Below are 25,396 nucleotides of genomic sequence, written 5' to 3'. Positions count from 1 at the left end.
CAGCCACCGCTGGGGTAGATGATGCACACCACACCGCCAGAGCCACAGCCTTTGCCCTGAGACAAGTGTGCCCACCATTCTGCCTTGAGGATCAGGTAAGGTGCATGTCCTTGGCCTGTGGAGATCTGGGTGAGAGGTGTATTTGGCATCTCCTGCTCAGCCAGTGGAACACCCCTACCTCACAGGGCACCCTCCGGTCAGTCACCCTCTTCACAAACTGACACACCACACCTTGTTTGCCCAATCACCATGCTCCTAGCCGCCCTCGCTCCCTAGGGGCTACTTATGGGGGAGTGGGGGGTGGACGCAGTTACTGCTGGCCCCGCCCACGCCTTGACAGCCGCTCTCGCGTGAGCTCCCAACCCTCGGCAGGTCTCTGCGCTCCCCCGGGGCTTCCCCGTCTCAGGAAAAAACCCTTTACGCCGCCACCCCCCACTCCGCTGCGGAATGCACTCGTTCGGAGCTGATCGCCTCGGCAAGTAATTACTGGTGGCGGTTAGACTGCGTTTAAATCTGCCGCCGTTATTGCTGGCCACGCCCACTCCTCGTCAGCCTCTGACGATCCTTTTCCCTTGTTGTGAGGTTTTCACGGGGTCGTGCTGCCATCCAGAGGGCCCTGGACGGGCTGGAGAAATGGGCTGACAGGAACCTCATGCAGTTCGACAAGAAGTGCCAAGTCCTGCATCTGGAAGGAACGACCCCATGCATCAGTACATGCTGGGGGCCACCCAGCTGGAAAGCAGCTCGGCAGAAAAGGCCCTGGGGGTCCTGCTGGACAACAAGTTGAATTGGTGCTCACCAGCAATGCGCCCTTGCCACTAAAAAAGGCTGTCCTGGTTTCTGCTAGGATAGAGTTAATTTTCCTTCTAGTAGCTCGTATTGGTGCTGTCTTTTGGATTTAGGATGAGAATAATGTTGATATCACGCTGATGTTTTAATTGTTGCAGAGCAGTGCTTACACTAAGACAAGGACTTTTCAGCTTCTCACTTTGTCCTGCCAGTGGGCAGGCTGGGGGTTCAGCAGGAGCTGGGAGGGGACAGACCCAGGAGAGCTGACCCAAACTGGCCAAAGGGGTATTCCAAACCCCTATGATATGACATCATGCTGAACAATTAATATGTGTGTGTGGGGGGGGAATCACTGTTCGGGGACAGGCTGGGCATCGGTCAGCGGGTGCTAAGCAATTGCATTGTATATCACTTGCTTTGAACTTATTATTATCATCATCATAATTATTTCTCCTTTTATGGCCTATTAAACTGTCTTTACCTCAACCCATGAGCTTTTACTTTTTTTTTCCCGCCGATTCTCTCCTCCATCCCACTGGGAGCAGATGGGTGAGCGAACGGCTGTGTTGTGCTTAGATGCATGACGTGTTAAATCACAACAGCCCTTCTGGTGCCCAGTGTAGGGCATGAAGAGTTGAGATAACGACAGATCTGACAAAAGCATGTTAAAACAAAATTGTTATAAGTATTAAATAAGTTTAATAGTTACTAATCCCAATGTTGATTGTGATTTACTTGTTTTGTAAACATTATTATTATTGTTGTTATTATTATTTCTTTTCTGTCCTAAGCAACTGTCTTTATCTCAACCCACAGTCTTTTACTTTTTTCTTTCTCTTCCCCATCCTACTGAGGGGGGGACGGTAAATGAACGGCTGTGTGATGTTTAGCTGTCCAGCTTAAACCACAATGGTAATGGTATCCTGGGCTGCATAAGGCAAAGTATTTCCAGCTGGTCACAGGAGGTGATCCTTCCCCTCTACTCAGTGCAGGTGTGCCCACACTTGGAATACTGTCTCCAGTTCTGGGTGCCTCAGTACCAGAGAGGCATGGACATACTGGAGAGAGTTCAGCAAAGATGATTAATGATGATGATTAAGGGACTGGAGCACCTATCCTACAAGGGGAGTCTGAGAGAGTTGGGACCATTCAGCCTGGAGAAGAGGAGGCCCAGGGGGTATCTCATCAATGTGTATAAATACCTGAAGGGAGGATGCAATGAATCATAGAATCTCCTGAGGTGGAAGGGACCCTCAAGGGTCATTGAGTCCAGCTCCTGGCTCCACACAGTACCACCCAAATATCAGACAGTATGTCTGAGAGCATTGTCCAAACACTTCTTGAACTCTGGCAGGCTCAGTGCCATGACCACTTCCCTGGGGAGCCTGTTCCAGTGCCTGACCACCCTCTCGGTGAAGAACCTTTTCCTAATATCCAACCTGAACCTCCCCTGACTCAGCTTCATGCTGTTCCCTCAGGTCCTATCACTGGTCACCAGAGAGAAGAGATCAGCACCCTCTGCTCCCTGAGTGGAGTGACTCCAGGGTCTGAGGAAGCTGCAGAACACCATGAGGTCTCCTCTCAGTCTCCTCTTCTCCAGGCTGAACAATCTAAGTGACCTCAGCCGCTCCTCATACGTCTTGCCCTCTAGACTCTGCACCATCTTCATAGAACTCCTTTGGACACTCTCTAATGGTTTTATGTCCTTCTTATATTGTGGCGCCCAAAACTGTATGCAGTACTCAAGGTGAGGCCGCACCAGCACAGAGTAGGATGGGACAATCACTTCTCTCAACTGGCTAGCAAGGCTGTGCTTGATGCACCCCAGGATATGGTTGGCCCTTTTGGCTGCCAGGGCACACTGTTGACTCATATTCAACTCACCATCAATCAGAAACCCCAGATCTCTTTCTATGGGGCTGTTCTCCAGCCTTTCATCCCCCAGTTTGTATGCATAGCCAGGGTTGCCCTGTTTTTTCAGTAACTCCCAGAATAATCTTCTCCATAATTTTCCAGGTACGGAAGTGAGACTGACAGGCCTGTAATTACCAGGGTCTTCTTTCTTGCCCTTCTTGAAAATCAGAACAACGTTTGCCAGCTTCCATTCAACTGGGGCCTCTCCAGATTCCCAAGACTGTTGAAAAATAATTGAGAGAGGTTTTGCGATGACATCAGACAGCTCTTTGAGTACCCTGGGATGAATCCCATTGGGCCCCAGAGACTTGTATACATCCAGCTGGAGCAGTAAATCCCGCACAGGTTCAGGGTTGGCTGGGATTTTATCGTTCCCATAGTCACGGTCCTCCAACTCAGGGTAACTGGGGTCCCAGGGCCCATCATCAGCATTGAAGACAGAGATGAAGAAGGCATTAAATGTCTCTGCTTTGCCTACGTCCCTATTTGTGAGGCGACCATCCTCATCAAGTAACGGAACGATGTTTTCTCTGGTCCTCCTTTTCCTGTTAACAGTATTTAAAAAAAAATTATTCTCCCCACAGCACTGGCTAGCTTCAACTCTAATTGAGCTTCGGCCACACAAATTTTCTCCCTACAATGGCAAACAGCATGTCTGTAGTTCTCCCATGTTGCCTGACCTCACTTCCGGTGGCCATACGCTTTCTTTTTCCACCTAAGTTCTAGAAGAAGATCCCTGCTCAGCCAAGATGACCTTCTGCCCCACCTGCTTGACTTCCGACATTTTGGAATTGCCTGTTCCTGTGCTTTTAGGAGGCAGTGCTTAAAGACTGACCAGTACTGATGGAGCTCGATGTCTTCAAAAGCAGTTTCCCAGGGGACCTTACTAACTAGTTCCCCGAGCGCTGTGAAGTCTGCTCTCCCCATATCCAGGGTTGAAGTTTTGGTGCAGTTTTCCTCCTATGACTAAAGATTTTCAACTCGACCTCTTCATGCTTACTATGGCCAAGACAGCCACCAATCACCACTTCACCCACGAGACCCTCCCTGTTTACAAGCAACAAGTCTAGGAGGGCTCCTTTCCTAGTCGGCTCGTTCAGTACCAGTACCAAGAAGTTATCATCAACGTGTTTTAGGAATCTCCTGGACCTGTTGGTATCAAGTATATTCCCAGTTGACATCTGGCAGATTGAAGTCCCCCATAAGGACAAGGGCAGCTGATCTAGAAGTAGTTCTCAGTTCCTTAATGAATAATTCATCAGTGTCATCATCCTGTCCAGGTGGTCTATAGTATACTCCCACAGCAACATCCACTTTATTTGCTTGTTTTTAATCCTTACCTAGAGGCTCTCATCCTCATCATCGCCAACTGTAAGCTCTGTATAGTCCCGCCCCTGCATTACATACAGTGCCACCCCCCTGCCTCATCTGTTCTGCCTATCCTTTCTGAAGAGCCTATAACCATCCATCGTAACATACCAGTCACAGGACTCTTCCCACCAGGTTTCTCTTATGCCAATGATGTCATAGCTCTGGGACTGAGCCAAGGCTTCTAGCTCCTCTTGCTTGTTCCTCATGCTGTGTGCATTAGTGTAGAGACATTTCAAATGTGCTTCAGCATACCCAGCACCTTGTGGAGCAGACTAAAGGATCTTGCTAGCATGCAGTTCCTCAAATTCTGGCATGCCATCCCGTAGCTTATCACCAGCGAGCCTGTTTTTATCCATTATACCCTTCAACTCTAGTGTAAAGCTCTTTCAATCAGCCCTGCTAACTCTTGAGTAAAAATCCTTTTCCCTTTTTGAGAAAGGTGCATCCCATCACATGCCAGCAGGTCTGGTGTCGTGTAGACCATCCCATGATCAAAAAAAAAAAACAAATTCTGCCTGTGACACCAGCCTTGGAGACAGGTTTTGATAAGGTGGGTCTGCATGTTTCTTCTAGTATCGTTCCCTGCAACTAGAAGGATAGAAGAAAACACTACCTGTGCTCCTGATCCCTTAAACGATCATCCCCAGGCCCTGAAGTCTCTTTTGATGGCCCTTGGACTTCTTGTCTCAACTTCATTGCTGCCTACATGAAAAAACAATAATGGATAATAATCCGAGGGCTGTACCAGGCTAGGAAGTTTTCTTGTAACACTTTTAACACGGGCTCCAGAGAGGCAGCAAACTTCTATAAGAGGTGAGTTTGGTTGGCACATTGGGCCGTCTGTTCCCCTCAGAAGGCTGTCACCTATGACAATAACCCATCTTTTCTTTCTTAATGGAGGCCCTGAGCAACCTATTCTAGGTGACCCTGATTTGAGCAGAGGGGTTGGAGTAGATGATCTCAAGAGGTCCCTTCCAACCTAAACAATTCTGTGATTCTGTGCAAAAATGAGGAATTCTCTAATTGCTTGTATGTGTAAGTCATCTTCAGTCTTTCTGAATACAGCAGTCACAGGACTCTTCCCTCCAAGTCTCACTTATGCCAGTGATGTCATAGTTCTGAGACTGAGCCAAAGCTTCTAGTTCCTCTTGCTTATTCTCAAGCTGCGTGCATTAGTGTAGAAACATTTTGAATGTGCTTCAACATACCCAGTACCTTGTGGAGTAGACTGAAGGATCTCACTAGTGTGCATTCCCTCAAATTTTGGCATGCATTTCCATAGCTTATCACCAGTGAGTCTGTTTTAATCCTTTAACACATTCAAATCTAATTTAAAGCTCTACTGATCAATCCTGCTAACACCTGCGCAAAAATCTGTTTCCCCCTCTGAGAATTCTTGAGCATGTCCTATGGTATAGACTATCACTTTGGTCAGTCTGGGCCAGCTGTCCTGGTTCTGTCCCCTCCTAGCTTCTTGTACACCCCCAGCCTATTTGCTGGCAAGGCAATATGAGAAGTAGAAACGTCCTTGACTTAGTGCAAGCACTGCTCAGTAACAACTAAAACATCAGTGTGTTTAAAACATTTATGTGTATAAATATCTGAAGGGAGGGTGTCAAGAGGATGGAGCCAGTCTCTTTTCAGTTGTGCCCAGCAACAGGATGAGAGGCAACAGGTAAAAACTGAAGCACAGGAAGTTCCGGCTGAATATGAGAGGGCATTTCTTTACTGTGAAGGTGACAGACCATACCAGCTACTATGAAGAACATTAATTCTATACCAGCTGAAACCAGGACAACAGTGATGCATTAGCACAGAGACTTACATGATTTAAGAAGTTATTCCCAATTTAAATTCTGTTGATTTTGAAACTGTGAAGCCAATTTATGTTGAAAAAAAAATCATCAGATATCACCCAAAGAACCTAAAACAGTGAAAGCTAAATTGCACATACTACAGGAAAATTCTTAGACAAAAGTCATAGTTTTTCACATTTCTTTCCTGTTTTTTCACCTTTTTTTCTCCTCAGTCTCTCCATGCACCACTCCCTCTAACAGTGGAGGGGCTTTATAGGTGACTAATCATGTCAAAGAAGTGTGTGCTGAGCTGGCTGCTTCAGAAGCCTGTTTGTCCCCATCTTGGATAGAGCCAGTTCCAGCCAGCTCCAAAAGGGACTCACTGCTGGCCAAAGCTGAGCCAATGAGCAAAGCTGGTTGCACCTCTGCGATGGCATAGTTGAGGGAGAGGAATAAGAAAAATGTGAGAGAAACAACTCTGCAGACACCAAGGTCAGTGAAGAAGGAGGAGGTGCTCCAGTTGCTGGAGCAGAGTCCCCTGCAGCCTGTGGAAAGGACCATGGTAGGGCAGGTTGTCCCCCTGCAGCCCATGGAGGACCACGTTGGAAGAGAGATCCATGCTGCAGCCCATGGAGGACCCCAGACCAAAGCAGGTGGATCTGGCCTGAAGGAAGCTGCATCCCATGGAGAGGATCCCATACAGGAGCAGGTTTTCTGGCAGTAACTGCAGCCCCTTGGGAACCCACACTGGAGCCATCCATTCCTGAAGGACTGTGGCCCGTAGAACAGACCCATGCTGGAGCAGTTCTTGAAGAAGTGCAGCCCCTGGGAAGGACCCATGCTGGATCAGTTTGCGAAGGACTGCATCCCATGGGAGAGACCCCTTGCTGGAGTAAGGGAAGAGAGTGAGGAGGAAGGAGCGGCAGACACAAAGCATTATGAATTGACCGCAACTCCCATTCCCCATCCCTCCTGCTCCACTCTGGGTGGGAGGAAGTAGATGAATCAGGAGTGAAGTTGAGCCTGGGAAGAAGTGCGGGGTGGAGGGATGGTGTTTTTATATATGTATATATTTGTTTTGTTTTGTTTTGTTTTTAATTTCTCACTATCCTACTCTGTTATTAATGGGCAATAACTTAATCTTCCCCAAGTTGAATCTGTTTTGACCATGACAGTAATTGTTGAGTGACCTCCCTGTCTTTATCTTGACCAATGAGCTTTTCCATCTAATTTTCTTCCCCTGTCCTGCTGAGGAGGGGGAGTGAGAGAGTGGCTTGGTGGATACCTGGTGGCCATCCAAGGTTAACCCACCACAATGTGAATATTCAATAACTTGAATTAATATAAATTTATATGAGCTATTACACAGATTTCATAGTAATCCACTTTTAGAATTGTGCATATATATTTCTGGTGGTTTGCAAATATTCTAGTTCAAGAAATAAACCCTGAAAACTACGTCTTTTTATGTAGCTATTTTAGTTGCAGAAAAATAAAATTGATAAAAACAGGGGAAAAGAGTTTCTTTAGCAGCCTTGTACAAAATCAGTTCTTCACTACACCTATTGAAATGCATCCTTCTGTCTTGCTGTGATTTTTTATTTTCCCAAAATTAACAGGCACCTACCTGTTGCTGAACTGGTACCTGCTGTACTACCTGTGTTGGCACTGCTGCCTGGCCAGCCACAGATGTCTGTAAAGTCACAGTAGAACCTGTGTCTGACCCAGTCTCTGATGTCTGCATCGTGGTCTCTGAATAAAATTAAAATGTAAAATTAGAAGTTCAGCACAAATTTTTTTGCTTTTTGTCACTTATCCTTATTCAGATTTAAGAGAAGAATATTTACCCCAAACCAATCTGGGGATTAGCTAAAGATTGTTTCCTGTACTATTTCTTACATGAGTACATGGATATACTTCATTTAATTTATTTTCTTAAAATGCTTTTTGGCCTAAAATATTAGAAATTTCACATTATGTATTATTGCTTTGTCTAATCTAAGGTCTGCTTAGAGCTTGCAGCACATCAAGAAGAGAGAATACTATAAGCTTTGGACTTCAAGATTTTTTTTAAACAATTTACAGTCTGCTTTGTAACAGCAAATACATTTATATAGTTGCAAACAAGGTACATACAGAACTACTTACTGCTTTGAGTAAAATAACTTCTAGAAAAAAATGCATTCACAGACCTGATTCTTTTCTAACTACACTTGTATACATTAGGTGCAACTATTGTCAAATTTTGAAAGGAGACTCAAAACCTTATACCATATTAAGACAACACACTTTAAGCTGCCTATATGTACAAACATAATTCTAGAAGCTGCCCATATAAACATTTACTTCTTAATTAAGCATGCCTTCACACAAAGACTTGCAAAAATCAATGCATTAAACTGAACACTGGAGACATTTCGTATCAACTCATCACAGTTCTGAAGAACTAGAAGAATAATTTCTATAAAAATCACAATAAAAGTAAATTATAGTACCTCCAGTATTGTCAGCTTTCAGAAAGAACTACTATACACCAAATAAAGTGTACTGTAAGAGCACAATGGGTAAAATATGCAATACCAGAAATAAATTTCTGTTTATTTTCTTCCCTGAACCTGAAAATGAAGGTTCAAATCTTTATATACTGAAATAATTAGTTTCCTCTTACCTTACTTACACTCAAAATATCTTATTTAATAATGTAAATTTACAGAAACGTTTCTCACTTATTTATGTGGCTTCAGGAACAATTCAGAAAAATCAAAAAGTCCTCCCATCAGCTTGTAAATGACTATCCATCTTTCAAAGCTATTCTTCCTCTGGTTTATTGAGTTGCACTATAAGTTCCTTATCTTCAAATGCAAAGTTAAATCTCTACCAGGTGATAGAATGAAGGGCTGCAACCTGAAAAGAAGACCTTGAAAAGCATTGTAACAGACATAATGAAAAAGTGGCTCAAGTAAGCTTGCTTTAGCAGGAAGTGTTAATGTAATCATTGGAGTTATAAACAGGAAACAGAAACTGGAAAGTGATTTTACTCCTATTAAAATACTTAGGCACACACCAGAAATGTGCAAGATGGTGTGGCACTGACATTTTTAAGGAGTATTCAAAATCTGGATAGAGCACAGAAATGGTCAAAAAAGAACCCCAAATAAAATGCCTTATAAAGTATTTAGAGTACTGTATAAGATACACTTTTAGTGTATCAGAAAGAAGACTGAAGATGACTTATACATACAAGTAATTACAGAATTCCTCAATTTTGCATGGAATCAAAGAATTGTTAAGGTTGGAAGGGACCTCTTGAGATCATCTACTCCAACCTCTCTGCTCAAATCAGGGTACAGGTACTAAGAGAAACAAATAGGAAAGGTGCCCTCCTAGATCTCTTGCTTGTAAACAGGGAGGGTCACGTGGGTGAAGTGTTGATTGGTGGCTGTCTTAGCCACAGTGACCAGGAAGCAGTTGAATTTAAAGCCTTTAGTGACAAGAGAAAAAATGGCAGCAAAAATTCGACCCTTGATATGGAGAGAGCAGAAATGAGGCTTCTCAGGGAACTAATTAGTAAGTTCCCCTGGGAAACGGCTTTTGAAGACATCGAGCTCCATCGGTGCTGGTCACTTTTCCAAAATGTTGGAAATCAAGCAGGTGGGGCAGAAGGAAGCTTAGGTGGAAAAAGGACCTTAGCTGGTGAAGGGCCTGGAACACAAGTCCTATGAGGAACGGCTGAGGGAACTAGGGTTGTTTATACTGGAGAAGAGGAGGCTCAGGGGAGACCTTATTGCTCTCTACAACTACCTGAAAGAAAGTTGTGGGGAGCTGGGGGTCGGCCTCTTCACGAGCGATAGGACAAGAAGGAATGGCCTCAAGGTGCACCAGGGGAGGTTCATATTGGAAATGAGGAGAAATTTCTTCTCAGAAAGAGTAGTCAGGCATTGGAACAGGTTGCCCAGGGAAGTGGTAGACTCACCGTCCCTGGGGGTGTTTAAGGAAAGGCTGGAAAAGGTGCGTAGGGACATGGTTTAGTGGGTGATATTGGTGCTAGGGGGATGGTTGGACCAGATGATCTTGGAGGTCTTTTCCAACCTTAATGATTCTATGATTCTATGAAAAATAAAGTGTGTGGTCACCAGAAGCGAGGTCGTGTGACATGGGAGGAAAATAGAGATGCTGTTACCATTTTAGAGAGAAAATTTGGGTGGTGAAAGGTGAATTTTAGTTGAAGTTGGCCAGTACTGTGGGGGACAATAAAAAGGGCTTTTCTAAATATGTTAACAGCAAAAGGAGGACCAGAGAAAACATTGGTCCGTTACTTGATGAGGATGGTCCTGGTTTCAGCTAGGATAGAGTTAATTTTCCTCCTTGTAGCTGGTAGGGTGCTATGTTTTAGCATTTAGGATGAGAATAATAGTGATAACACTGATGTTTTAGTTGTTGCAGAGCAGTGCTTACACTAAGACAAGGACTTTTCAGCTTCTCGCTCTGTCCTGCCAGCGAGCAGGCTAGGGGTGCAGCAGGAGCTGGGAGGGGACAGACCCAGGACAGCTGACCCAAACTGGCCAAAGGGGTATTCCAAACCATATGACATCATGCTGAACAATTAATATGTGTGTGTGTGGGGAATCACTGTTTGGGGACAGGCTGGGCATCGGTCAGCAGGTGCTAAGCAATTGCATTGTATATCACTTGCTTTGAACATATTATTATTATTAATATTATCATCATTATTATTATTTCTCTTTCTTTTCTGTCCTAATAAACTGTCTTTATCTCATCCCACCAGCTTTTACTTTGTTTCCCGATTCTCTCCCCCATCCCACTCGTAGCAGGGGGGTGAACAAATGGCTGTCTGGTGCTTAGCTGCCAGCCGGGTTAAACCACAACAGTCACCTCACAAATAGGGGTGTATACAAAGCAGAGACATTTAATGCCTTCCTCACCTCTGTCTTCAGCACTGATGATGGTGCCCTTTCCCTGCAGCAGTCCATACAGTGCTGTGCTCTGCACTTGTAGCTAGAACAGCAGTGGTATCACACCAGTGTTGTGTCTGCTGCTGAGCAGTGCTGGCACAGCATCAGGACTCTCTCTAACCCCCTAGGGGGTGGGCAAAAAAGTGAGAAAGGAATATCACCAGGGCAGCTGACCTAAACCAACCAAAGGGATATTCCATACCATATGATGTCACACTCAGCAATAAAAGGTGGAAAAGGGAAGAAGAGGGGAGGGGTGGGCTGTCGTGAAAACGTATGTCCTCCTCCCGAACACCGGCTACGTGCGTTGAGGCCCTGCTTCAAGGATGTGGTCAAGCATCGCTCATTTGTGGGAAGTAGAGAGTAATTTCTTTCCTCTGCACTTCCACATAGCCTTTACTTGTTTTGTTTCTTTTTCCCTTTCCCCCTCCCTTTTCCCCTTTCCTTTTTCCCCTTTAGTTAAATTGTTAATTGTTTAGTTAAATTGTTTAGTTAAATTGTTTAATTAATAATAATCTTTCCTTAATAATTATTTTTTTCCCTTTAATTAAATCATCCTTATCTCAACCCGTGAGTTGTTCTTTCCTTTACTTCTTCCCCTCCTCTTCTAAGGAGGGGGAGGGAGAGAGCAGTTGTGGTGTTCAGCTGCCTAGCATGGTAAAACCACCACGGTCCTTTTTGGCGCCCAACGTGGGGCTCGAAGGGTTGAGATAACAGTAGAATTGATTAAAACTCTTACAACTAACACACTTACTTGCCAGTCACCATGTTCAGTGTCCTGTTAATAGTGGCTTGTTTGATCATGTGTCATGCAATCCGTGTCATGTTCTCCTTTCTCCTCTATATCCAATCCGAGACTGTGCTACAATCTGTGTTCGTTTTTTTAAATCCGCTGTGCTGCCAAGACCGGCCTTGAGTTTAATCTGGCATTTAGACCCTGCGTTGTTATAATTTTGGTCTCTTTTAGAGAATATTCAGAATTACACTGCCTTCCTTTCCTCATCTGGAAGTCAGTTTATGAATAATATCAGGAATGGTACCTCCTCCTTCTTTCACAGTGGGCTAATTACAGCAGTTTCTGAGTATTTTGAATATCCATGTGTAACCCATATATTGCTTCGCTGGGTTAGAAACTGGCTGGATAGCCAGGCCCAAAGAGTTGTGGTGAATGGAGTCAAATCTGGTTGGAGGCCGGTCACTAGTGGTGTCCCCCAGGGCTCGGTACTGGGGCCGGTCCTCTTTAATATCTTTATCGATGATCTGGATGAGGGCGTCCAGTGCACCCTCAGTAAGTTTGCAGATGACACCAAGCTAAGTGCGTGTGTCGATCTGCTCGAGGGCAGGAAGGCTCTGCAGGAGGATCTGGATAGGCTGGAGCGATGGGCTGAGGTCAACTGTATGAAGTTCAACAAGGCCAAGTGCCGGGTCCTGCACCTGGGGCGCAACAACCCCAAGCAGAGCTACAGGCTGGGAGATGAGTGGCTGGAAAGCTGCCTGGCTGAGAGGGACCTGGGAGTATTGGTTGATAGTCAGCTGAATATGAGCCAGCAGTGTGCCCAGGTGGCCAAGAAGACCAACAGCATCCTGGCCTGCATAAGAAGCAGTGTGGCCAGCAGGTCTAGGGAAGTGATTGTGCCCCTGTACTCGGCTCTGGTGAGGCCGCACCTTGAGTACTGTGTTCAGTTTTGGGCCCCTCGCTACAGGAAGGACATGGACGTGCTCGAGCGAGTCCAGAGAAGGGCGACCAAGCTGGTGAGGGGTCTGGAGAACAAGTCTTACGAGGAGCGGCTGAGGGAGCTGGGCTTGTTCAGCCTGGAGAAGAGGAGGCTCAGGGGCGACCTTATCGCTCTCTACAGTTACCTTAAAGGAGGCTGTAGAGAGGTGGGGGTTGGTCTGTTCTCCTACGTGCCTGGTGACAGGACGAGGGGGAATGGGCGAAAGTTGCGACAGGGGAGTTTTAGGTTGGATGTTAGGAAGTACTTCTTTACCGAAAGGGTTATTAAGCATTGGAATGGGCTGCCCAGGGAGGTGGTGGAGTCACCATCCCTGGAGGTCTTTAAAAGACGTTTAGATGTAGAGCTTAGCGATATGGTTTAGTGGAGTACTTAGTGTTAGGTCGGAGGTTGGACTCGATTATCTTGAGGTCTCTTCCAACCTAGAAATCTGTGATACTGTGATACTGTGATATTTCTAATTCTGAATAACGGGTTTCCTCTTCCCTCTAAGATTAGCCGATTGTTTAGAAAGCTTATCTGGGAATCTGTCCCAAAACAGTCTTGTGGCAGGTGGCAAGGTGTGTGGGAGGATATCGGCAGGTACCTGTCACGGGTGCCTCCTCCAATAGTTTTGAACTTCACCCCTGAACAAGTGCAAAATCCTAAAAACCTGATAGAATGTTTGAGAGTCGTATGCCCTGACCCTGATAATGCCGGAGAACGGCAGCTTGCAGCATTGTGCTGGGTTCTAGCTTACTCCTACCAAACACTGTTTAACATCATCCAGCACCTTGAAGAGAGGGAGGAAGTCTCTGAATCTGATGACCAGATAACACATGCTGTGACTGACCCGGAGGATCAACCAACTATGGATGGTATCAGTCGCCCCCATAGTCAAGTCAAAACAATGGAAATGGAAGTCAGCTCGTTTGGTAAGGGAAGAAGCCTCTCCTAAGAAGGAGGGAGAAGGGGAAAAGGCAGGCACCTCTAAAGCAGAGCCATCACAAAAACAGCAGGAAGAAGAGATGGAAATCATAAAGGAATCAGAAACCACTCGATCCCTATCCCTGAGTGAGTTGCGAGAAATACGAAAGGATTACAGTCGACACCCAGGTGAACACATCCTCACCTGGCTGCTTTGATGCTGGGACACTGGGGCCAATAGCCAACAATTAGAAGGCAATGAAGCCAAACAGCTGGGATCCCTCTCTAGAGAAAGGGTCATTGACAAAGTAATTGGGAGAGGGACACAGGTTCTCAGCCTCTGGAGGCGACTCCTGGCAGCTGTGAAAGAAAGGTATCCCCATAAGGAAGATATTGTATATCAAGTAGGCAAGTGGGCCACTATGGATAAAGGTCTCCAGCATCTGCGGGAATTAGCTGTGCTGGAGATGGTTTATAGCGATTTGGACAATGCCCAGACACCTCAAGATCCCGATGAAGTCCAGTGCACAACATCCATGTGGCGTAAATTTGTGCGGAGTGTACCATCATCACATGCCAGTACGCTGGCAGGAATTCATTGGGATGAGGGGATGGCACCAACAGTGTATACTATGTCCTGCCAGCTTCAAAAATATGAAGACAATCTCTCTGTTCCACTACGGGCCTGCATCTTGGCTATGGAGAAACTGTTCCAAAGGCTCCACCACCTCGTAGAACAATCATCTCCCTCCTCACCCACATGGAGTAATATTTCAGCCATTACGAATCGGTATTTTCCTGTTCGAGGGAGAGAGTAGCAGGGACACACACCATGTGGCACCTTGTGGTCTTATCTGCGTGACCACAGGGAAGATATGAGGAAGTGGGATGGTGAACCTACCTCAATCCTAGCCGCTTGTGTACATGAACTACAAGGAAACACAGCAGCAAAAAGGGGGTCTCCTAGGAAAAATGCTGCTCCGTTTTCTGTTGGGCAGTTCCCCAGAGGCAGTAGAATGGCTGATGTTAGTCTTGACCCTGATGAAGGGACCTCTGCTTCTCATTTGCCATGGACTAATCCAGATTGCACTGGAACAGGGGGAAGTTCCTGAACACCTGCAATACATCAATGATATCATTGTGTGGGGCAACACAGCAGAAAAAGTTATTGAGAAAGAGAATAAAACAATCCAAATTCTCCTGAAAGCTGGTTTTGCCATTAAACAGAGTAAGGTCAAGGGACCTGCACAGGAAATCCAGTTCTTGGGGGTAAAATGGCAGGATGGATATCGCCACATTTCAATGGATGTGATCAACAAAATAACTGCTATGTCTCCACCAACTAGCAAAAAGGAAACACAAGCTTTCCTAGGCCTTGTGGCATTCTGGAGAATGCATGTTCCAGGATATAGTCAGCTTGGGAGTCCTCTATATCGAGTGACTCAAAAGAGAAACTATTTCGAGTGGGGCCCTGAGCAACAACAGGCTTTTGAAGAAATCAAACAAGAAATAGCTCGTGCAGTAGCCCTTGGGCCTGTTTGTACAGGACCAGCTGTGCAAAACATACTTTACACTGCAGCTGGGGAACATGGCCTCACCTGGAGCCTCTGGCAGAAGACCCCAGGAGAAACTCGAGGTCGACCTCTGGGGTTCTGGAGCCAGGGCTATCAAGGATCAGAAGCCAAATACACCCCAACTGAAAAGGAGATATTAACAGCATATGAGGGGGGTTTGAGCTGCTTCAGAAGTTGTGGGTACAGAAGCACAGCTCCTCTTGGCACCACGGCTACCTCTGTTAAATTGGATGTTCAAAGGGAAAATCCCCACTAAACACCATGCAACTGATGCTACGCGGAGTAAGTGGGTAGCTTTAATTATGTAGTGGGCTCAAATGGGGAAACGCAACCACCCAGGAATCCTGGAAGAGCTCATGGACTGGCCGGAAGGCAGAGATTTTGGAGTATTGATCGAAGATGTAACTCATGCCAAAGAGGCACCACCATGTAATGAGTTCTCAGAAGACAGAAAGCAGTATGTGTTGCTCACTGACGGATCCTGTCGCGTGGTAGGGAGCCATCAGAAATGGAAAGCTGCTGTGTGGAGTCCCACACGACGAGTTGTGGAGGCCATGGAAGGGGAAGATGAGTCGAGTAAGTATGCAGAAGTGAAATCCATACAACTGGCCCTAGAAATTGCTGAAAGAGAAAAGTGGCCAGTACCGTATCTCTACGCTGACTCATGGATGGTGGCAAATGCCCTGTGGGGGTGGTTACAGCAATGGAAACAGAGCAACTGGCAGCACGGAGGTAAACCTATCTGGGCTGCTACCCTGTGGTAAGATATTGCTGCCTGCATAGAAAACCTGGCTGTAAAGGTACGTCATGTAGATGCCCGCATGCCCAAGAGTCGTGCCACTGAAGAACATCAGAACAATGAAGAGGTGGATCGAGCTTCGAAAATTGAAGTGGCTCAGGTGGACCTGGACGGGGGATGTAAGGGTGAGCTGTCTGTAGTTCAATGGGCCCATGAAACATCAGGACATCTGGGGAGGGATGCCACATACAGATGTGCTCGTGATCGAGGGGTGGACCTGACCATTGATGATGGCCCTGGGACCCCAGGTGCCCTGAGTTGCAGGACCATGATTATGGGAACAATAAATTCCCAGCAAACCCCAAACCTATGTGGGATTTGCTGTTCCAGCTGGATGTATACAAGTCTCTGGGGCCCAATGGGATTCATCCCAGGGTACTCAAAGAGCTGGCTGATGTCATCACAAAACCTTTCTCAATTACTTTTCAACAGTCTTGGGAATCTGGAAAGGCCCCAGTTGAATGGAAGCTGGCAAACGTTGTTCCAATTTTCAAGGGCAAGAAAGAAGACCCTGGTAATTACAGGCCTGTCAGTCTCACTTCCGTACCTGGAAAATTATGGAGAAGATTATTCTGGGAGTTACTGAAAAACACCTGAAAGACAATGCAGTCATTGGTCACAGCCAACACGGGTTCAGGGGGAGAAGGTCCTACTTATCTAACTTAATTTCCTTTTATGACAAGGTCACCCACCTAGCTGAGGGAAGCCAGTTGATGTAATCTTTTTGGATTTCAGCAAAGCTTTCAATACTGTTTCTCACAGTATCCTTCTGGACAAAATGTCCAGCATACAGCTTGGTAAAAACAATATGATGTGTCAACAATTCTCTTTATTTTTAATTACAGTTAATTAAAATTAACTTTAAGTCCTTCCTCCAGATCATTTATTAAAAAAAATAAAGAGAATTAATTTTAATTCTCTTAAAGTTAATTTTAAAATTTAATTTATTAAATTAAAAAAATTAAAAAACAATGTATTAAATTAAAAAAATAAAAATTTCAGAAAATAACTTTCTCTTAAATTTTTTTTTTTCCTCTTAAACTCCTTACTAGTTTTTATCCTACTGAACAAAATGTCCAGCATATGGCTAGATAAAAACATAATAAGTTGGGTGAATAATTGGCTGACGGGTAGGTCTCAAAGGGTTAAGGTAAATGGGGTTACATCAGGCTGGCAGCCGGTCCCCAGTGGGGTCCCCCAGGGCTCCATTTTAGGGCCAGTTAAATATGTGAATACAAAAAGGAGGACCAGAGAAAACATAGGTCCGCTACTTGATGGGGATGGTCACCTCACAAACAAGGACATAGGCAAAGCAGAGACGTTTAATGCCTTCTTTGCCTCTGTCTTCAACGGCAGTGAACGACTTTCAACGGGCTTCGGGACCCCGGGTGCCCTGAGTTGGAGGACCGTGACGGTGGGAATGATAAACTCCCAGCCAACCCTGAACGTGTGCGGGATTTGCTACTCCACCTGGATCCATACAAGTCCATGGGTCCGGATGGGATTCATCCCATGGTATTCAAAGAGCTGACTGACGTCATCGCAAGATCTCTCAATTACTTTTCAACAGTCTTGGGAATCTGGAGAGGTCCCAGTAGACTGGAAGCTGGCAAATGTTGTGCCAATTTTCAAGAAGGGCAAGAAAGAAGACCCTGGCAACTACAGGCCTGTCAGTCTCACGTCAGTGCCTGGTAAAATTATGGAGAAGATTATCCTGGGAGTTATTGAAGCACACCGGGGGGACAGCGCAGTCATAGGTCACAGCCAGAATGGGTTCACAAGGGGTAGGTCCTGTTTAACAAATTTGATTTCCTTTTATGATAAGATCACCCATCTAGTCGATCAAGGGAAACCAGCTGATGTGATCTTTCTGGACTTCAGCAAAGCTTTTGACACAGTTTCCCATAGGATCCTACTGGACAAAATGTCCAGCATACAGCTAGATAAAAACATCATACGATGGGTGAGCAATTGGCTGACGGGTAGGGCTCAAAGGGTTATGGTAAATGAGGCTACATCAGTCTGGCGGTGTTTTCAGTAAATTTTCTGATGATACTAAACTGGGAAGAGTTGCTGACTCTGTTGAGGGTGGAAAGGCCTTGCAGAGAGATCTGGACAGATTGGAGAGCTGGGCAATCACCAACCGCATGAAGTTTAACAAGAGCAAGTGCCGGGTCCTGCATCTGGAACGGGGCAACCCTGGCTATACATACAGACTGGGCGACGAGACGCTGGAGAGCAGCCCCGCAGAGAGGGATCTGGGGGTTGTGGTTGACAGCAAGCTGAATATGAGCCAGCAGTATGCCCTGGCAGCCAGGAGGGCCAACCGTATCCTGGGGTGCATCAAGCACGGCTTTGCTAGTTGGTCGAGGGAAGCGCATTGGAACAGGCTCCCCAGGGACGCAGTCACAGCACCAAGCCTGTCGGAGTTTAAGAAGTGTTTGGACTATGCTCTCAGTCATATCGACTGAATTTTTGGGTAGACTAGTGTGGAGCCAGTAGTTGGACTCGATGATCCTTGTGGGTCCCTTCCATCTCGGGATATTCTATGGTTCTATATTCTATTCTATAGCTAACAACTGGCTGGATGGCCGGACCCAAATATTGGTGGTGAATGGAGTGAAATCCAGCTGGTGACCAGTTGCGAGTGGTGTTCCCCAGGTGTCGGTGTGCACAGAATCACAGAATGGCCGAGGTTGGAAGGGACCTCTGAAGATCATCTAGTCCAAACCCCCTGCTGAGCCAGATCATTTAGCGGCTTTAGCGGATCATTTAGGGTCTTTAGCGGCAAAACCAGTTGTTCTCTGGATACCCAGTACCCTGAGCTGGTGGAAGGGGATGGGGAGCAGGATGTGGCCCTCACTATCCACAAGGAAATTGTTGGCGACCTGCTACAGCACTTGGATGTATGCAAGTCGATGGGGCCGGATGGGATCCACCCGAGGGTACTGAGAGAACTGGCGGAGGAGCTGGCCAAGCCGCTTTCCATCATTTATCGGCACTCCTGGCTATCAGGGGAGGTCCCAGTCGACTGGCGGCTAGCAAATGTGACGCCCATCTACAAGAAGGGCCGGAGGGTAGACCCGGGGAACTATAGGCCTGTTAGTTTGACCTCAGTGCCAGGGAAGCTCATGGAGCAGATTATCTTGAGTGTCATCATGCGGCACTTGCAGGGCAACCAGGCGATCAGGCCCAGTAAGCATGGGTTTATGAAGGGCAGGTCCTGCTTGACAAACCTGATCTCTTTCTATGACAAAGTGACACGCTTAGTGGATGTCAGAAAGTCTGTGGATGTGGTCTACCTTGATTTCAGTAAGGCTTTTGACACCGTTTCCCACAACATTCTCCTCAAAAAACTGGCTGCTCGTGGCTTGGACTGGTGTACGCTTCACTGGGTTAAAAACTGGCTGGATAGCCAGGCCCAAAGAGTTGTGGTGAATGGAGTCAAATCCAGTTGGAGGCCGGTCACTAGTGGAGTCCCCCAGGGCTCAGTACGGGGGCCAGTCCTCTTCAATATCTTTATCGATGATCTGGATGAGGGGATTGAGTGCACCCTCAGTAAGCTGGCAGACAACACCAAGTTAGGTGCATGTGTCGATCTGCTCGAGGGTAGGAAGGCTCTGCAGGAGGATCTGGATAGGCTGGACCGATGGGCTGAGGTCAGCTGTATGAAGTTCAACAAGGCCAAGTGCCGGGTCCTGCATCTGGGGCGTAACAACCCCAAGCAGCGCTACAGGCTGGGAGATGAGTGGTTGGAAAGCTGCCTGGCAAAGATGGACCTGGGAGTACTGGTTGATAGTCGGCTGAATATGAGCCAGCAGTGTGCTCACGTGGCCAAGAAGGCCAACAGCATCCTGGCTTGTATCAGAAGCAGTGTGGCCAGCAGGTCTAGGGAAGTGATTGTCCCCCTGTACTGGGCTCTGGTGAGGCCACACCTCGAGTACTGTGTTCATTTTTGGGCCCCTCACTATAAGAAGGACGTCGAGGTGCTCGAGAGAGTCCAGAGAAGGGCGACGAGGCTGGTGAGGGGTAGGGAGAACAAGTCTTACGAGGAGCGGCTGAGGGAGCTGGGACTGTTCATCCTGGAGAAGAGGAGGCTCAGGGGCGACCTTATCGCTCTCTACAGGTACCTTAAAGGACGCTGTAGCAAGGTGGGGGTTGGTCTATTCTCCCACGTGCCTGGTGACAGGACGAGGGGGAATGGGCTAAAGTTGCGCCAGGCGAGGTTTAGGTTGGATATTAGGAAGAACTTCTTTACTGAAAGGGTTGTTAGGCATTGGAATGGGATGCCCAGGGAAGTGGTTGAGTCACCATCCCTGGAGGTCTTTAAGAGACGTTCAGATGTTGAGCTTAGTGATATGGTTTAGTGGAGGACTTGTTAGCGTTAGCTCAGAGGTTGGACTGGGTGATCTTGGAGGTCTCTTCCAACCTAGACGATTCTGTGATCATCCAGAGCACATTGCGCAGGATGGCATCCAGGCAGGTTTTGAATATCTCCAGAGAAGGAGACTCCACAACCTCTCTGGGCAACTTGTTCCAGTGCTCTGTCACCCTCACAGTAATGAAGTGCCCCTTCATATTCAGCCAGAACCACCTGTGCTTCAGTTTGTGCCCCTTGCCTCTCATCCTGTTGCTAGGCACCACCGAAAAGAGACTGGCTCCATCCTCTTGACACCCTCCCTTCAGATATTTATATACATTGATGAGGTCTCCCCTCATTCTTCTCTTTTCCAGGCTAAACAGGCCCAGTTCTTTCAGCCTGTCCTCGTACGAGAGGTGCTCCAGTCCTCTAATCATCTTCGCAGCCCTCCTCTGAACTCACTCTAGTAGTTATATGTAGCTCTAGTAGCTCTATGTTCCTCTTGTACTGGGGAGCCCTGAACTGGTCCCCCACAAGCAGTGGCCTCTGCCAGATCACGTGCTCCACCATGGGCTCCTCTCCACCGGCTGCAGGTCTGGCCTTGAGTCTGCTCCTGTGGGGGCTCTCCATGGGTGGCAGCCTCCTTCAGGCCACATCCACCTGCTCCACTGTTGGCTACTCCATGGGCTGCAGTGCGTAGATCTGCTCCGCCATAGTACACCATGGGCTGCAGGGGGACAACCTGCTTCACCATGGTCCTCTCCACAGGCCATAGGGGAACTTCTGCTTCCGAACCTGGAGCACCTCCTCCCCCTCCTTCTTCACTGACCTTAGTGTCTGCCTCATTGTTTCTCTCCCATTTTTTTTGCTCCTCTCTCCCAACTGCTGTTGCACAGCTGTTTTTTCCTTTTCTTAAATCTGCTCTCACAGAGGCGCAACCAGAGTTGTTCGTGTCTCACCTCTGGCCAGCAGCAGGTCCCTTTTGGAGCTGGCTGAAACTGGCTCTTATCTAACATGGGGCAGCTCCTGGGCTCTTCTCACAGAGGCCATCCCTGCAGCCCCCTGCTACCAAGTCTTTGCCATGTAAGCCAAATACACACACTTGAAAAGTCTTATTCAAAGTGCTGTGTTTTCTTCAGAATTCAGATTTTCATATTAATTCTTCCTTAGGTTAACAATGAAGTTAAGATTTTCCTTTTGAAGTATATGAGTTAATAGTGGAGAAGAACAAGTAGGAAAAATTGCTCTTGGACAGAATTTAATAGACTCTTCTAGGATTACACTGAATTTTGTTAGGACCTATTCTGACAAGGGCATTGTGAGAAACTAAGTTGTGTTTTTGCAGTTGAACATGTTTTCAAAGTAAGTGTATTTTTGCAGTAGAACATGTTTTCGAAGTAGAGCGTGTTTTTGCAGTAGAAAACTAACCTTCTGTATTCCAAGGTAGTTGTGTAGTCATAACAAAGAGAAATGCTAAGTAGATAAGTGGACAGTAGAAGGCCTCACTGTTCCAAAATAAGGTAGAAGCTCGAGAAAAACAGGATGAGCAGTGTGAGAACAGTAAAAAAACCAAAGATTACAAGTTCTGTAAACATAAGAAAGGAGAAAAAAAAAAAAGGAAAAAGGAGAAATTAAAGGGTCGAACAAAAAAAATGTTCACATATATGGTATAGAGGAGCGTTGAGTAGCTTGTGAACCTGTAGTACTCAGCCAATGAGGAAACAGGGGAGGTAATGAGGTGTCGGGTAACAGGGAATAAAAGGTTATGATATGTTTACTATAAAGCGCTCCTATTGGCAGGACGCCCGCCATTGCAATCACAAATAAAATAGCTTCACAGAAGATCCTGTCTGAAGAAAATTATTGAGATTTTTCTCACAGCATGTGTCTCCAATGTTAGTAGGACTAACATTTTCCAGGAGTTGGACTCAATGATCCTTGAGGGTCCCTTCCAACTCGGGCTATTTTATAATTCTATGACCACCCAAAACCCTAATAATTTCATGGAAGCTCTGATGTGCTTATCTTCTGCTTTATACTGCCAGCTCTGTAAACACCACATGGGATGCATAGTACCAAGTATCAGTAAGTTTAACTAACCCAGAAAAAACACTTTGTTGCTCTAAAAATCAGAGGGCTAAAAGTAAAACGGAAAGTAAGTTGCTGTTTAAAACTCTCTCTCACCCATCCCCCAACCCAGAATGTGATAAACCCCATTTACCCTTCTATGATTATATCTTAGTCTTGGATATTGACCCTCTGGCCTTGAAGCTTTGTTTTCTTTTTGGAATAAAATAGCTTCACAGAAGATCCCGTCTGAAGAAAATTATTGAGATTTTTCTCACAATTTGGGGGCTCGTCCGGGATCTTGTTGCCTACCGAAGAGTTCTTGCCGCCACAGACAGGAAGGTGCACCCCGCTGATTTCAGCGGTCCCGTCGATGGTGGTGGGTTGTCTCGGGATGGCCGGCAAAGGACCGAGACTGTTAATCTGAAGACAGGCTCTGCGAAGCACTGGGGAGAAGGAAGGCCAGCACAGACACAGCACAGACACAGGGATAACTGCTGATAACCCGGACTGGGAAGTCCGTGCACGGACCGAGGTAAGGCAAACTTTACCGTATATTGCCCCGGGGTGGGTTTGGGGAGACTCTTGTGTGGAGTGTGAATGAGACGCACTTTTAGTGCAAAGCAAGTGTGGAGTCCCAGTCCATGAGATTCTGTAGTCCCGTGAGGGGACGAACCAAGTCCCCTTGGCCGGAGAAGGACGAAGCAAAAGACAGACGAGCGAAAGAGAGTCTCAGGGGTTTGGGCCCTTAGGTGTACGGTACCCCGAGCACGGTGAGGTGAAGTGCTCGGCAGTACAACCCACCTCTGTCCTAATCCTAGGTGAAGGCGTGTGGTACCCTGTGGGTGGTAAAGTCCACAGCAGCACGTCAGGAAGAGATGGGGATTAAGGGTTCCAAGAGTCAGCAGGGTGGGGGTGGAGACCCCGGGATTGTGCCTAAAGATAGCCCTTTGGAGAGAATGATAAGGATTTGGAAAAACAACCCAAAAACTAGGGAAAAAGATTTTAAAAAATAAATATTTTAAAATGGTTAGGTATTGTGTAATTGTCTGGCCTAAAAAGCCAATAAAAGGAACTTCAGTATTTTGGCCAAAATACGGGTCTGATGAAAATTCAGGCTTGAAATTTATATGTAAACAATAAGGTTCAGTTTTTGGGAGGAGGAATCAAGTTATGCTTCCTATAATCCTAATATTGCTCCGGAGGCAGCGGCAGCTGCTCCATGAGGGAAGACAGGGACTACAATTGACACTGTCCCTGGAGAAGTTGCGCCGGGGAGGCGGGGCGGGTCCTGGTGGGGCCTCGGGGTCGTGCGGGGGCTGATGCCACTCCCCCCTTACCAGCAGAGAGGTTAGGAGTTTTAAGAAGGAAATGAAGTCTTTAATTGGGGGCCTAGCAGAACAGTCAAATCCGTTTCTAAGGCCTAATTTGTATTCCTGGGGGGGAAATGTCAATCTTGAGTATGTTATTCCCTGGAGAAGAATGTTTAGGAGGGGAATGATTCGGCAGGCAGCTATGCAAGAATGGGAAAGAACTAACACTCTCCCCCCCAAAACCGAGAGTAATTCCGATAGAGCGGAAATATCCGCTTATCTAACTGGGATAATAACAACCCACAACATAGAAACCATATGAGAGACTCAGGGTCAGAATTAGAAAGTACTCGGGGATGAATCCTGAGGACCCGGTAGCCCAAGGGCTCTTGAAAGTTCGTTTTGTGATTAAAACATATCTGGCCAGATACGCAGAAAAAGCTCCAGAAGGTGGGAGGATGGAGTGAACAGTGTAGGTAGTATGAAGGTGTATGCCAGGAGGGGAGATGAGAAGGAAAAGTAGAGCGCGAAACAAATGGCAAAAATGAAACAAACACAGCGTACTGGGTAGTGAAGCAGAGGGCTGGAGATAGAGGGACTTCAGGGAGGAATCAGGCCCAGGATGGAAAGGAGAGGAAGAGAGATGAAGGAATGGCGGGCAAGGAAAGCTACCTGTGTTGTAGTCTAAATCCTAGCAGGGACAGGCTTTGAGAAGATGTTTTAAGTGTGGCCGGGCCAGCCACTTCAAATAGGAATATCCGGAGTGGAAGAAGGAGGAGAGATTGCTGTTATAAATTCAGAATAAGGGAGTTGGGACTTTTCAGAAAGCTAGTTCCCTGATAAATGAAAAAGTGTACCTCAAGGGCTCCTCAAGTGTACCTCAATGGGGATCACTCTACAGTTATCGTTGCGGGCAAAACAGACTTAGCATAGGAAGATTAATAAAATTAATAAAAAATAATAACGTCAATAAAAAATTAATAAAATTTATTACCTATTGCTGATGAGCTGGAGCGGAGAGAAACAGAGAAACAAGCTGGGGGCACCTTTCCCCGTCCACTCTCTTCCACCTCTTCCCTGCCCTGAGTGGCGTGGGGCGGGGCCGGCAGCAGGGGCTGCAGTCGGCCCATGGTGCTTCGTTTCCACTGCTCCCTCACGGTCACCCTCTCCCCTGCTCTGGTGTGGGGTCCCTCTCGTGGGGTGCCAACCTTCCTGGGCTGGTCCTGTGTGGGTTTCTCCACAGGCAGCGAAAAACAGGCTCTTTGGGAGCTGCTCCAGGTGTGGGTCTGCGCTGTGGGATCTATGCATCAGTAGCGGGTTGGTCCGGCTTGTGACCCCCTGGGGGCCACCTCCCCCATCCCCCCCCCCAATCACCTGCTCCTGCATATGCTCCTCTCCACAGGCTGCAGCATGGAGACGTGCTCTGCTGTGGTACACCATGGGCTGTGGGGGTTCTGCCTTCCCCACCAGGGCCCTCTCTGTGGGCCGAGGGGGGGCTTCAGCTCCGGCACCTGGAGCACCTCTGCACTGCACTCCCCCTCCTCTGCACTGACCTTGATGTCTGCAGGGAGGTTTCTCACTCCTCACTCTCCCTGCTGCTGTTGTGCAGCAGTTTTTTTTTTTTTCCTTTTCTTGGATGTGCTCTCACAGAGGCACAAACTGCATTGATCATGGCTTGGCTCTGGGCAGGGGTGGGCCCCTTTGGAGCCAGCTGAAACTGCCCTTATCTAACACGGGGCAGCTGCTGGATTCTTCTCACAGGGGCTACCACTGCAGCCCCCCTGCTACCAGAACCTTGCCA

At 46.9% G+C, this 25,396-nt stretch overlaps 1 protein-coding gene across 4 annotated transcripts in view; it reads right to left on the bottom strand.

Annotated features, from left to right (window-relative positions):
- The window catches only part of LOC125181335 (transcription factor RFX3-like), a 232,222-nt gene that overhangs the window by 155,948 nt on the left and 50,878 nt on the right, over positions 1-25,396 (bottom strand). For 2 of the 4 annotated variants that reach the window (XM_066987565.1, XM_066987567.1), the window contains exon 2: positions 7,498-7,622. The exons of 1 other annotated variant lie outside the window; for it this stretch is intronic. In XM_066987565.1, the coding sequence (XP_066843666.1) occupies positions 7,498-7,614 (117 nt within the window). In that variant the 5' untranslated portion in view covers positions 7,615-7,622. Of the gene's footprint in view, positions 1-7,497; positions 7,623-14,383; positions 14,599-25,396 lie in introns of all 4 variants that reach the window. One more of the 4 variants, XM_066987566.1, reaches the window with a different exon arrangement.

The sequence above is a fragment of the Anser cygnoides genome, chromosome W, assembly GCF_040182565.1.
Source record: "Anser cygnoides isolate HZ-2024a breed goose chromosome W, Taihu_goose_T2T_genome, whole genome shotgun sequence".
In the NCBI taxonomy this organism is placed as follows: Eukaryota; Metazoa; Chordata; class Aves; order Anseriformes; family Anatidae; genus Anser; species Anser cygnoides.
The sequence above is the reverse complement of the archived record's forward strand: the minus strand, read 5'-3'. Positions and strand labels throughout refer to the sequence as shown.